This window comes from Macaca nemestrina, chromosome 1 (genome assembly GCF_043159975.1).
Source record: "Macaca nemestrina isolate mMacNem1 chromosome 1, mMacNem.hap1, whole genome shotgun sequence".
NCBI classification, from domain to species: Eukaryota; Metazoa; Chordata; class Mammalia; order Primates; family Cercopithecidae; genus Macaca; species Macaca nemestrina.
Genome location: NC_092125.1, coordinates 69,939,104 through 69,954,120, shown reverse-complemented (window position 1 = coordinate 69,954,120; position 15,017 = coordinate 69,939,104). Strand labels below are relative to the sequence as shown.

Genomic DNA, 15,017 nt, shown 5'->3' with positions numbered 1-15,017 from the left:
AGTTAGAAAGCTGAAAGGCATTCACTAGGCCTGTTTCCTTTGCAGTATTTTGCTATTTCTTTTCATATTCTTTAAATAAAATAAAATAATAATTGAAATGATTGGCCCTCAGAAACAGTATGTTTTTAAATGGCAATTAGGACCAGACATAGAAATAATGTCTGTGATTTAACTCAGATTTAACTGAGTTTTCCTTTTATTTGTTTTTCCCAAGCAGCTGCTTGGCAGTCAGCTCTCTTAATCTTTCATTATCTATTAAAAAGACAAATTGGAAGAGTCTTTTAATAGAAAAGGAACGTTCAGAATAGTTTCACTGCTGGAGAGACACTGTGGCAATGGCAGCCAAGCCAAAGCTTGAAGGCAAATGTCTTCCAAACAGGATTAGTTGCACTAATAAAGACTGCTGTTTTAAAATAGTTCCATCCAGGCAATATCCTGTGGTGGTCTAGATCTCAAATGTAGGGGCAACTGTTATACTGATTGCATAATAGTGAAGAAAAATGGTTGTTTTCTTTTAGAGAGAACTAGTTTACGTTTGTAACTAAAGCAGAGTAGTTTATTTTTTAATCCTACCTTAAAGTTTTTCATTCTACCTGTTTAGAAGAAAAACCGTAAGTATACCTGAAAACTAGTTTTACCTGTATTTTATTATTATTTTCCATGTTTTGGTATTTTACATTTTATTTTCTTTTGTGTTTATGTTAATTAGCATTTTATTCCATGTATACACAAACCATGCCTTTGTGTTTGTTTTAATATGTGATCCATACACATATACCAAAATTAAGTTCTGTCTGATTAACTTTAAAAAGATTAGTATTTTTGTTACCACGTGATTTAACAGATATTAAACTGAATTTTGGTGTTTTTTCTCATCATTTAATTATAAAAATTTTCAAACATACATAAGAGTTTAAAGAATTTTGCAGTGGATATCTGTGAGCTGACTAGATTATCTCTTCATCATTCTATCCATCCATTAATCCATCTTGGTTGTTTCATTTTTTTAATGTGTCTAAAAATAAGCTTCATTAGTATGCTTTACTCCTAAACATTTCAGCATGCATATCATTGGTAGCTTGTTAAAGTGTGTTTCTTTACATAAACTCAGTTCATTTAGCAATATGTTATTTTTAAATTATTTTTTTTACTTGTTTTACAAGTATATTTTTCTCCTTCACAATGTTGTTCTAAAATCTTTACAGAATTTAAGGCCAGTTTTAAATTATTTGACATACGAAAGTAATATATCATTGATTCCTAATGCACATTTGGACTTATGCTTGAAAATGAGTTTTCTTTTTTTTAGGAATTTCTTACATACTTCAAATAAAGAATGGACCATTATACTCTTAAAGTCTGGCCATCAGTATCCTCTGTGATGATTCTGCTCTCAGTTCTCGCTCACCTTTGTACCCCATGCTGGGATAAAAACAATGTGCAAAGGATCAAACTTAGCAGAACTTACCATCCCCTCTCCACAACAGTAGTCACCAGTTGTACGTTCCAAAAGGCAGGAAGCTTTATTGCTTTATGTGTACATATAACTCTTGCTAAAACTGAGGGAGATATTTTGCTTTTTATTTATTTATTTTTTTTATTTTTTATGTATTTTATTTTTTTGAGACGGAGTTTCACTCTTGTTGCTCAGGCTGGAGTGCAATGGTGCAATCTCAGCTCACTACAACCTCCACCTCTTGGGTTCAAGCGATTCTCCTGCCTCAGCCTCCCGAGTAGCTGGGATTACAGGGGTGCACCACCACACCTGGCTAATTTTGTATTTTTAGTAGAGACAGGGGTTTCGAACTTCCTATCTTAGGTGATCTGCCTGTCTTAGCCTCCCGAAGTGCTGGGATTACAGGCATGAGCTACTGCGCCCGGCCTTTTTTTTTTTTTTTTTTTGTGAGACGGAGTTTTGCTCTTGTGCCCAGGCCAGAGTGCAGTGGCAGTGATCTTGGCTCGCTGCAACCTCCACCTCCTGGGTTCAAGCGATTACCCTGCCTCAGCCTCCCAAGCAGCTGGGATTACAGTCACGCGCCACCATACCCAGCTAATTTTTTGTATTTTTAGTAGAGATAGGGTTTCACCATGACCTCAGGTGATCTGCCCACCTCTGCCTTCCAAAGTACTGGGATTATAGGCGTGAGCCACTACACCCAGCCTCAAGAGCAGCAACAAAGTGTGTCCATAAAGAATGCTTAATTTTGTTGCCATGTTCCAATATTTATTAATGCCTATCCTCAGTATCACAAATCTTGGTGTTTATATTATATTATATTATATTATATTATATTATGTTATGTTATATTTAGTGAATGATTTTGTTTTGTTTTGAAGTCTGTTTTTTCTGTGATGTGAGTTTAGCTTCTGACCTTTTCATAGGTCAGTTTTTTATAGGAGTGTTAAATATAAATTAGATCTTCATAGTGCATAATTGTATCAGATACTTGAATGGTGCATGTCCAGTAGATAATAGTGTTCTTTGTTTTGAGGTTCATCCATTTTATAACACAATAAGTAATGCTTAATTTCTTCTAAAGAACATTATAGAACAGTAGCACCAAAGTTCATCCTCAGAATTTTTCTTAAAGCAGAAGGTATATTGATATACCTTACACTGGTCAAGTAATCTATGTTATTTGCTATAGATAATATAAAAGTTGATTTATATTAAGTCTTTTTTTCTTTGTTCTCAGACAGCAAATCAAAAGGCCTCCAGTGGATAATAGATACGACGATAGCTTATCCCAAAGCTGAACCTATAGATATTCAAACCTGGATCCTTGGATACAGGAAACCAACAGTCACACATGTACATTATAGGTAAGAATTCTATATTAGTACTCAGTATATATCCAACAATACTACCTCAGGACAGTATGAATGTCTTAATATTTAGTTTTTAATCATACAGTAGAAATAGTTGGCTCAAGTTCATTCTTATGCTGCATTTTTAATATTAAAATATCATTTGAAGTAGGTATTTCACTCAGTTATAGAGATCTCTAAAAGTGATATTCTAGAGGCACTATGTTTATTCGGTTGCCTGACACTTGAGTAAAAGTTAACTTAAAGGGCAAACATCAAGGATAAATATATACTCACTTGGCTTAAGAAGGTGTATATTAGTAGAGATATTACAGAAAAGGAGTCCTCATCCAGAACCCCAGAATGTTCTTGGATCTTGAGCAAGAAAGAATTCAGGGCGAGTCTGTAAAGTGAAAGCAAGTATGTTACAAAAGTAAAGGAATAAAAGAATGGCCACTCCATAGACGGAACAGCCCCAGGGGCTGCTGATTGCCCATTTTTATGGTTATTTCTTGATGATATGCTAAATAAGGGGTGGATTCTTCATGCCTCTCCTTTTTAGACTATATAGGGTAACTTCCTGATGTTGCCATGGCATTTGTAAACTGTGATGGCACTGGTGGGAGCATAGCAGTGAGGATGACCAAAGGTCACTCTCGTGGCCATCTTGCTTTTGGTGGTTTTTAGCTGGTTTCTTTACTGCAACCTGTTTTATTAGCAAGGTCTTTATGACCTGTATTTTGTGCTGACCTCGTGTCTCCTCCTGTGACTTCGAATGCCTTAACTATCTGGGAATGCAGCCGAGTAGGTCTCAGCCTCATTTTACCCAGCCTGTATTCAAGATAGAATTGCTCTGCTTCACACACCTGTGACGGAAATTGAATTTCTTTTTAAATCATTAATCCACATAAGATTTTCTGAATGATTAAATTGGTAATGTAGCTATGACTTACACTTTTAAATTTTTAACATTTTAATATGTCATTTGCATAAACAATAGCAAAAACATTTATTGAATATGTATGCTAGCTTCTTGTTTTTTTAATGTAGTTTTTTTAAGGAGTTTATATAAATATGATAGATATTTGTATGAAGCATAGGCTGATAAGGCCTGTTGGGTTTTGATCACTTTTATAGGCCTTTTAGCCTTACCGTGTTTCCATGTGAAAGACCTCAACCCCTGGCAACTGCCTTACAAAGGTGAGGAATTGGTCCCAAGGAACATCACAGTTGCCACAAAAGCCCTCAATTCTAGAGGAAAACAACTCAAATTACGTACCATTGATAGTACATAGGTAGCATATTTTTATATGTGTAAACCATCAGAGTTTTATTAGTACAAATGTAAGTACAGAGTTGGAAGAATTTGAATGAAAATTAAATTCTGAAATTTAAAATTACATAATTAATAGTTGGGCTTTTTGATGTGTGAGGGATGACTATAAAATTACAGTTGATTCTGGTGTGTGGCTTACACTGAGCAAGGTAAGAGTGTAATTCTTTGTGTCTCTTTTCTCAGTCGACTCCACAGGTTTCCCTTTTACTTAAGTTATTGAGCACTTACTCTGTATAAGGCAATGTGCTAGGCCCTGGAAGAATTGCTCTAGGAACAGTTTTATTTCCACATATGTGAAACATAGCAAACCTTCAGTAAGTTTTTACATTGTAATCTATGAATGAAGGACAATGTTAATGCCCAAGCTAGGAATACATGGCTGTTGGATATATGACTATATGTGCATTCGATATATGTGCATTGGATGTATGTAGATCTTCCTAGCAAATCATACCCCAAAAAGAACTGAGATGAGGAAGAAAACATTGTGTGGTATGGGCATTCTAGTATAGGTGACCCTGCTTTTCTTTTTGAATCAATAAATAGAGGAAATTTTAGTTTATAATCAGGAAAAAAATGAATCAAATCATAAAGGATCATAGAAAGGGAAGAAATGGCCTACTTTTAGCAAGATTACTTTAATAGGCTCTTACATTCACTTGAAACAGAGGTTCTTAGTGCTGGGGCTCATGGATAGACCTCAGAGAATTTTTTAACTGAATAAATGAAATTTTGAGAATGTTTATACCTTTCTACAGAGAAAGTTCATAGCTTTCACTCTGTTCTCAAAATTATTTATGACCTCAAGAAATTAAGGACCCCTGACTTAAAGATGAAAACCTCATAATAGATAGAAGATGAGGAATGGTCAGTTTGATACAGAAAAATACTTCTAATAAAGAAAATTTAATATGTTAAACTAGTAGAGATTAAATCATGTTATAGAATCATACTCCAAGACATTAAAGTACAAATTATGCCTGATTATGAATATGCACATATACAAACCCTAGGAGTCTTGGGACAGGTGAGGAGATACACTTTTCTTCCCAGGAATTTAATCAAGATTATTGTCTAACCAATGTTAGACAGGAGAGTAAGGACCTGTGTTCAGAAATGGAGAGCAAATGAAAAGAGCAGAAAAGAACAGAGGTGTCCTGGTGTCAGGATAGTACTGTGCTTTTGCAGGAAGCCTGTGAGAGGGGATATGGGCCATGTCTTTAGCAGCTCCCAGGAATAGTCTCTATCAACTATAGAGTGACTTCTCATGTATTGTTCTTGGCCATCAGGACACCATGGTGCATAGGGAAAGAAACAGTGGTTTTAATTCAGACTTTTTGTTCATTTGGTTATATTTTTAAAATTTTAAACAAGGACAAGATGTTTCAATAAAAGTTTTAAAATGCAGCATTAGAAATCACATTATATATATAAATGTTAATAATATAAATAATTGGGATTAGATCCCTTTCTCTTGTAATGTGGGGAGGTTGGCAAGAAAAACTGGGTAGTATCGGCCGGGCATGGTGGCTCACGCGTGTAATCCTAGCACTTTGGGAGGCCGAGGTGGGCAGATCACCTGAGGTCGGGAGTTTGAGACCAGCCTGACCAACATGGAGAAACCCCGTCTCTACTAAAAAAATACAAAGTTAGCCAGGCGTGGTGGCACATGCCTGTAATCCCAGCTAGTAGGGAGGGTGAGGCAGGAGAATTGCTTGAACCTGGGAGGCGGAGGTTGCGGTGAGCCGAGATCACGCCATTGCACTCCAGCCTGGGCAACAAGAGCGAAACTCTGTCTCGAAAAAAAAAAGAAAAACTGGATAGTATCAACTGCTTAAAGTGGGGAGTGGGTGCCCAAAGCATAGGAAAAGGTGGTCTGGAAACTATAAAGTTCACTAAAAAATAGTAGTTTTGTTCATTTTTGGCTTGCTTATCTTCACCTATAGGGAGATTTGAAAAACTATTCATGAAAGTTTTTTTTTTTTTTTTTTTTCCTGCAGTTGAGCATAATTTCTCCCTTTCTGCAGTTAAGCATAATTTCTCCAGAACTCTAGAACTATTAAACCATATGGGACCAGCCAATTTTGTTTCACATGATGTAGAAAGGATTTGTTTTCATCTTAGCAGACTTAAAAAGATAAATAAATAAAGCAGCCCTCATTCTTGAGAATTTAATTGAAGTGATCACTTAGTGATTATGGTATATAACTGGGCAAGTCAGTACTGTTGCTGGTTTGTTTTTTTTGAGACACAGCTTCACTCTGTCGCCCAGGCTACAGTGCAGTGGGCACTGCAACCTCCACCTCCCGGGTTCAAGTGATTCTTCTGCCTCAGCCCCCTGAGTAGCTGGGATTACAGGCACATGCCACCATGCCTGGCTCATTTTTGTATTATTAGTAGAGGTGGGGTTTCACCATGTTGGCCAGGCTGGTCTCGAACTCCTGACCTCAGGTGATCTGACAGCCTCGGCCTTCCAAAGTGCTTTAGCCACACACCTGGCCTGTTGCTAGTTTTTTAGTGTAATCTTGGGAAATGTGACATATGACAGTCAGAAAGTAATCCATCCTGCTCAACTTTTATTAGATTCCACTTAAGATATTTCATGTATTTTAATTTCTCCGTTTTAAAAGAAATAATGTGATTGGTAAAATGTTATCTATAGAGTTGACAAGCATGAGAAGCCTAGAGAGTTCTGTAATTTAAAAAAACAAAAAAGAGAGCTAACGTAGATGAGTCCTAGAACACTAGTACCACTTAAAAGGCAGCTATTATGGATCAAATCAAAACAAATTCATAGGTAGTAGTAATTAAATGAAACACAATTTTTTTTTTTTTTTTTTTTGAGATGGAGTTTCGCTTTTGTTGCCCAGGCTGGAGTGCAATGGTGTGATCTTGACTCACTGTAACCTCCGCCTCCTGGGTTCAAGTGATTCTCCTGCCTTAGCCTGCCGAGTAGCTGGGATTACAGTAGGCATGCGCCACCATGCCCGGCTAGTTTTATATTTTTAGTAGATATGGGGTTTCTCCGTGTTGGTCAGGCTGGTCTCGAACTCCCGACCTCAGGTGATCCACCCACCTTGGCCTCCCAAAGTTCTGGGATTATAGGCATGAGCCACCGCGCCCAGCCATGAAACAGAATTCTAAGAGAAACTCCCAGTTGGAAGTACAGGTTAAGAGAAAGGTTAACAATTCATAAGTGTTAAATCTATAATAAGTGTATATATATTTGAGATACTTCTATTATATTTTAGGTAGATTTCATATAGGGCAATAACTGTGCTTCCTATGTAGTACATCTTGGTATCTGCTGAGAGCCACAAAAGATGGCTCTGGGTGGCTGGGGTATTATATTGTTATACGATAGCATTCCTTACCATCAGAATTCACTTGGGAAACAATATAGTTAGCATAACTTATTTAACATTAATCAGTGGTTTGTCTATTTATTTATTTATTTATTTTGAGACAGAGTCTCGTTGTGTCATTCAGGCTGGAATGCAGTGACGCAATATCAGCTCACTGCAACCTCTGCCTCCCGGGTTCAAGCAATTCTCCTCCCTCAGCCTCACAAGTAGCTGGGTTTACAGGCACCTGCCACCATGCCTGGCTAGATTTTATTTTTCCATAATACATTTATTTTCACTTCTTACAAATTATAGTCCAAGCTGCCAAATAAATTCCACTACCTGTTCTGTACCTCATTGGAACATAACATGACAAGCAAGTATATGGAGATCTCTGAGCAAAAGTGGCATTTTCCCACAGAGTAACTCCCTTCATACTGTGTTAATAAGTTCTTTTTAAAAAAAAAAAAAAAATCTTTCTTTAAATAGAAAAATAATGTCTAGATTGCCAGAATGTACAGCAGAATGTTTTTCTTGATTTGAAATTTCTGTACTGACGCTTAGGAAAAAAGCATAAGAATGTAATAACTTATTTTAAATACTCTGAAACTGTTTATTTCTTCCAATAGCAGTTTTCTCCATTAATTTACTACTCAGGCTTATGTTGGTTTTTAGGATTTCTAGAAGACATGACATGTTATATATGAAACACCATAAAATACACATTATTTTTATATAAAATACTACTGAAGTACTTAAAATACCACATAGATGAGAAAGTAAACATTTGTGGCAGAGTTGTATACTAGAGCCTGTCTTACAAATAGTATTGCTATGTTTCAAAAGTTGAACTTTTAGGGCATGCATTGAGAGCATATTCCTCAGAAAATTTGTGGCAAATGGTGATTAAGTGCCCAGGCAACTTTGCTAATGCTGGGACTCTGGTGGCCAGAAGTTGCCCTGACTTTGGCAGATGCATTGTTGTGAGATGCAAATGATGTACAGGTAAGAGGGTCTTTTAGGCTGTGCATCGTGGCTCATGCCTGTAATCCCAGCACTTTGGGAGGCCAAGATGGGCAGATCACTTGAGGCCAGGAGTTCGAGATTAGCCTGGCCAATATGGTGAAACCCCATCTCTACCAAAAATACAAAAATTAGCTAGGTGTGGTGGCATGTGCCTGTTACTACTTGGGAGTGAGACAGGAGAATCGCTTGAACCTGGGAGATGGAGGTTGTGGTGAGCCGAGATTGTGCCACTGTACTCCAGCCTGAGCAACAGAGCACGACTCTGTCTCAAAAGAAAAAAAAAAAAAAGACTTTTAAAAAACACAAAGCACCTTTTAAATATAAAGCACCATTATTAAAATATATAAAGAATGACAGATTATTGATAAGTTCAGTATTTATAAATCAGCATTCTCCATATATATATTGGATCGCAGTCATTTATTACTTTAAGAGAAAAGATGCTTTTTAAAAAATACATTTATTACCAATATTATTTATTGTTTAGGTAAATATTTTTTATTAGCTTGCATACAACTACATTATTGAACTTTTTCAAAAGTAATGCTTATTTTAAAAGAACTAAGACTTATCTAAGGGAAACATCTGAGAGTAAAGAACTTTTTCCTCCTCCTGACCTCTTTTTATTTCTGTCAAACTGGAAGACAGCTTATTCCTGCTAAGCAAGTAGTGGGCACAGTGCACTGCTGTTCAGTGGTTAATAGCAAAATTAAACATGATTAGATTTTAATTACAGGGAGAGTATTTATAGGGGTAAAGACAAAAGTAATGTCTGTCCTTAATATAAATGTCTATTTCCCTTCAGTTAGGACAGTGAGTTAGAGAAAATGATCCTTGTGCAGAAGTAGCTTATTTTTTCGTGTTTAAAATCTTGAGAAAAGATATAACCATAAGTGTAGTGGCATAGATAGATTACTAAAAGCAGAGGTGGTGTTTTCATGTGTAACTTGATTAGGACTTTGGTTACTTGGGAGAAGGCATTCAAGTATGAACTTTGGGAAATAACTTATTTTAATTTGGGGAGGGGGAATTAATTTAGAAAAGAAATATTAATATTTTTTAAAGATACATATGCTGTCTAGCAACAGTAAACAAACTAACATTTTGACATATTTGCTTTAGGGTATTTGTAATTGATAAAAGAAATGATACACCATTTTAGGCCAATCAGATTTGGAAAAATCAAAGATGGTGACTTGGTCACCAATATGGGAAAAGGTGATCTCTTATATACTGCTAATGAGATTACAATCTACTGTGATCACTTTGAGGACTAGCTGACTATACTTATAAATTGAAAATGCACATACTCTGTGATCTAGCAATTTCCATGGCTGGGCACATACATAGCCTACATTAGTTTGCAGAGTATTATTAAAATTACATCTGCACAGTGAGAATTATTGTCAAAGAGATGAGGGAAAAGTTATTTGTGAGAAAAATTACCAACACTTAAAAACAGAGAATAATATTTTGTAATTTTATGCCTAACCCTGTATGTATTTTTGATTAATATACCATTTTGGTCTTTCCTTCTGCTTTTACCCTTACTCCCTAAGACAACAAAACAAAAAAGTCATGAGTTTTTATATGTTTTAGGGGCTGTAATTTCAGAAATAGTTATTCCTTCAAAATCTTTTTATTACAGAAAATTTCAGACTTGTAAATGAAATCTCATGTGCACATCACACCCCCTCAACAATTACCAACTTATGATCAATGTTACCTCCTATACGTTATTTTCAGACCCCAGTGGATTATTTTGAAGCAAGCCTCAGATATCATATAATGTCATTTGTAAATATTTCATTATGTATTCTCTAAAATGTAAAAACATGAAAGACCTGAATATATAGAAAGAGAATACGTGTGTTCATAGAGGTGAAAACTCAATATTATAAAGATGACAGTTCTTCCAGATTAACCTATAAATTTAATGTAATTCCAAACAGAATTCAGGATGGTTTTTCAAGAAACTGGACAAAAATTTGGTTATAAAATTCATTTGGGAGAGTAAAGATAAATGAATAGCTAAGATAGTTTTGAGGATGAACAAAACAAAGGAGTTCTTCCTACTAGATGTCAAGTTTAGTTACACTAATGTAATTAAAACAGTGTAGTTATAGGAGAAAGTCCAGATCAATGGAGAGATTAGAAAGTTCAGGTCAAGATTTATTTGTGAACTCACATGTGATTGAGTAGCCCTTTCCTATCAATGGAGAAAGGACAAACTATCCAATAAATGGTTTTGGGACTGTTGATTCACAATATGGGAGGAAAAGCTAGAATTTCACTCCATACCATATACCAAAATTAATTCCGGGTGGATTTTATCTCAACAACAATGATGGGAGCCTAAAGTATTTGGGTGGGTGCAATGAACCGTGCCTGTATTCCTAGCTACTCAGAAGGATCGCTTGAGCCCAGGGGTTTGAGGCTAGCCTGGGCAATAAAGTATTTGAAGAAAATATAGGAGACTCTTAATGTCTTCAAGTAGGGTAGCCCTTCCTTACAAGACACAGAAATCAGAAGTCATAAATCATTAAGGAAAATATAAATATGAGTACATCAAAACTAAAAACTAGGCTGGGCACAGTAGCTCACGCCTATAATCCCAGCACTTTGGGACGCCTGAGGCAGGCAGATCCCTTGAGATCAGGAGTTCGAGACCAGCCTGGCCAATGTGGTGACCCCATCTGTACTAAAAACACAATAAATTAGCTGATAGGTGAGCGCCTGTAATCTCAGCTACTCGGGAGGCTGAGGCATGAGAATTGCTTGAACCCAGGAGGCGGAGGTTGCAGTGAGCTGAAATAGCGCCACTGTACTCCAGCCTGAGTGACAGAGTGAGACTCTGTCTCAAAATAATAATAATAATAATAATAATAATAAATAAGTAAATAAAAATAAAATGTCCAATTAAAAAAACCCTAAAAACTAGAGTGTTCAAGAGACACAATAAAATGTTTGAAATGCATATAAGAAAAGTGAGTATTGAGTATATAGTCATGTGTCACTTAATGACAGGGATAGTTTCTGAGAAATGTGAAATTAGGTGATTGCATCATTGTACGAACATCATAGAGTATACTTAGACAAACCTAGATGGTATAACCTCCTACACACCTAGGCTGTGTGGCATAGCCTATTGCTCCTAGGCTGCAGACCTGTACAACATATTACTGTAGTGAAGACTGTAGGCAATTGGAATACAATGGTAAGTATTTGTGTATCTAAACATATCTAAACATAGAACAGGTACAGTAAAAATACAGCATAAAAGTTTTTTTGTTTTGTTTTGTTTTTTTTTGTTTGAGACAGTGTCTCTCTCTCTGTTGCCCAGGCTGGAGTGCAGTGGTGCGATCTTAGCTTACTGCAACCTCCACCTCCCGGGCTCAAGCAGTTCTCCCACCTCAGCCTCCTGGGTAGCTGGGATTATAGGCATGCGTCACCATGCCCAGGTAATTTTTGTATTTTTAGTAGAGATGGGGCTTCACCATTTTGTCCAGGCTGATCTTGAACTCCTGGGATCAAGTGATCTACCCACCCTGGCCTCCCAAAGTGCTAGGGTTACAGGTGTGAGCCACGGTCCCCGGCCAGTATAAAGGATTCTTAAAATGATACGCCTACCATATATGGAGCTAGTAGGACTGGGAGTTGCTCTGAGTGAGTCAGTGAGTGATGAGTGAATGTGAAGGCCTAAGATATTACCCTATACTACTGTAGACTTTATAAACACTGTATAGGCTACACTAAATTTATTTTAAAAATAAAGTAATTGTGCTATGGCATTACAATGACTATGACATCACTAGGCAACAGGAATTTTTCAGCTCCATTATAATCTACGGGAACCATTGTCATATATGCAGTCTGTCGCTGACTGAAATGTCATGTGGCACATGACTGTACATGTAAACAGCTCAACAGTTTTTACAAATCAATAATATTTAAAACCCAGAAGAAAATGTACAAAAGACACAAAGACTTTTCGTTATTTATAGAAATAAAAATATATGAAAAGATCAGGGAAATGCAAAACAGGGCAAAATACTATTTTTTTTCTTATCAATATCAAATATTGGTGAGCTTTTAGGGAAGTTAACACACACAAATCGATGCAGCCAATCTGAAGAGCAGTTTAGCAATATTTTAAATTATCTACGACATAACAATTCTACTTGGGGCTATATATCCTAGAGAAAGACAGGATATTACTGCAAGATATTTTGTAAGAGTAAGAAATTAGAAATAATCTAAATGTCCATTAGTAGAGGGATAACTAAATAAAATATTGTGTATTCTTTTTTGTTATTTTTTTGCTCAGAGCAGAGAGCATTAAAAATATCATGTATTCTTCAAAGGAATATACTAAACAGATTTTTATTTCTGAGTGCTTGACTCCTTCACTAGTATGTCTAATAGTCCTCTCGTCAGAGGCATTTGAACCGGAGCAACTCCATCTTGAGTAGGGGCTGGGTAAAATAAGGCTGAGACCTACTGGGCTGCATTCCCAGATGGTTAAGGCCTTCTAAGTCATAGGATAAGAGGTTGTGGCACAAGATACAGGTCATAAAGACCTTCCTGATAAAACAGGTTGCAGTAAAGAAGCTGGCTAAAACCCACCAAAATCAAGATGGGAACAGGAGTGACCTCTTGTTTTCCTCACTGCTACACTTCTGCCAGCGCCATGACAGTTTACAAATGCTATGGAAACGTCAGGAAGTTACCTTATATGGTCTAAAAGGGGAGGCATGAATAATCCACCCCTTGTTTACCATATAATCAAGAAATAACCATAAAAATGGGCAACCAGCAGCCGTTAAGGCTGCTCTGTCTATGGAGTAGCCATTCTTTTATTCCTCTACTTTCTTAATAGACTTGCTTTCGCTTTAGTCTACGGAATCACCCTGAATTCTTGCACAAGATCCAAAAATCCTCTCCTGGGGGCTGGATCAGGACCTCTTTCCCATAACACTCTCTCAAACTGAACTGTGGATTTCCCTAAAAATATATACTCCTTCATAGCCTTTACTATCTCATTATTGATAACAGCCTCCATCCTTCCTGTCACTCAGATGAGAAGCCTTGGGGTTGTCCATGGCTCTTCTTTTTCTCTCATATTCTGCATCCACTCAGTTAGGAAATCTTTTTGCTTCTAAATTTAAATACATATCCCCTGATCACTTCTTTTCACCCTGGTCCTAGCCACTATCACCTCTATCCTGCTCCTAGATTACTACATAACCTCCTAATGTGTCATCCTATTTTTACCTTTGTCCCCTGGCGAATTCCAACATAGTATCCAGAGTGCTCCTTTTAAAAGTCAAATTGTGTCAATGCTAGGCTCAGAATTCCATCATGGCTTCCCATCTAAAACCCCCAAAGTCTTACAGTAGTATCTAAGGCCTTATTTGACCTCTTCCTTCTACTCTTTAGTCATTCCCCTGTGTCTATACTGGCTTTCTTGCTGTTACTGAACATCCCAAATGTATTCCTACTTCATGTTCCTACTGACTGTTTCCTCCTCCACAAAGAGTCTTCCCTTGGAAATCTGTATGAAGATCGCCCTCACTGCCTTCAGGCCTGCTCAAATGTCCTCTTTCCACCCTACGTCAAATTGCAGTTGTTCCCCTCAGTCTAATATGCTTAAGTGGATTTGGGATGATTTTCTAATGATATTTCTTGTATCTGAGAGTTATAAAAATGGTATTCAAAGCCCATTCCATAGAGATAATGTCACACCATTGATACCAGAATTAAGCTCTGAAAACCACACAATAGAGATGTATGTTTTGTCATATATTAACATCTCTGAAATCGGGAGACATCTTAAAATCAATGTAATAATGCATTGGTTATAATTTAATTGGACATTTGGCAGGCAGCACTTCAAACAAAAGTCTAAACGATAAATGCTGTTCCTTTCCCTGCCCCACAAAAAAAGGGCAGGCAGCATAGTGACTGCCATGTGGTTAGAGTTCAGCTGTTAACAGCGGGTGCCTCTGGGGAGGGACTCGTACTTTTCACTGTACTATTTGAGTGTTTTTTACAATATGCATGTATTCTTCAATTAAAAATAACTAATTGAAAAAAGAAATTGCCCACAGAATTTAGGGTTTTGGATTAATAACTATTTGAATAATTGCAACAAAAGCATTTTCATCTGGTAGGTATAAAAATTTAATAAGTTCACATTTAAAATGCATACCATTTAATAAGATACTAAATAGATTTTTCCCTTTTAAATCAAGGATATTGAAATACTCAAATTACATAGTCTAGATTTTCATATTCTAGTGTTGTATCCATAATTTAAAACTGAGCTTTAAGAGATTTTAATTTACATAATTATTTTTTGACATAAAAGGACAAAGTAAAATAAAATTAATATAGTAGGCCGGGCGCGGTGGCTCATGCCTGTAATCCCAGCACTTTGGGAGGCCGAGGCGGGCGGATCACCTGAGGTCAGGAGTTCGAGACCAACCTGATCAACATGGAGA

General features: G+C 36.6%; 1 protein-coding gene across 6 annotated transcripts in view; it reads left to right on the top strand.

Moving 5' to 3' along the window:
• LOC105493565 (lysophosphatidylglycerol acyltransferase 1) overlaps positions 1-15,017 on the top strand; it is a 96,058-nt gene that overhangs the window by 55,423 nt on the left and 25,618 nt on the right. For all 6 annotated transcript variants that reach the window (XR_011613900.1, XM_011761301.3, XM_011761300.3 and 3 more), the window contains one exon: positions 2,697-2,823. Coding sequence is in view for 5 of the 6 variants with exons in the window: in XM_011761301.3 (XP_011759603.1) it covers positions 2,697-2,823 (127 nt within the window). In the remaining variant the exon portion in view is untranslated. The remainder of the gene's footprint in view (positions 1-2,696; positions 2,824-15,017) is intronic.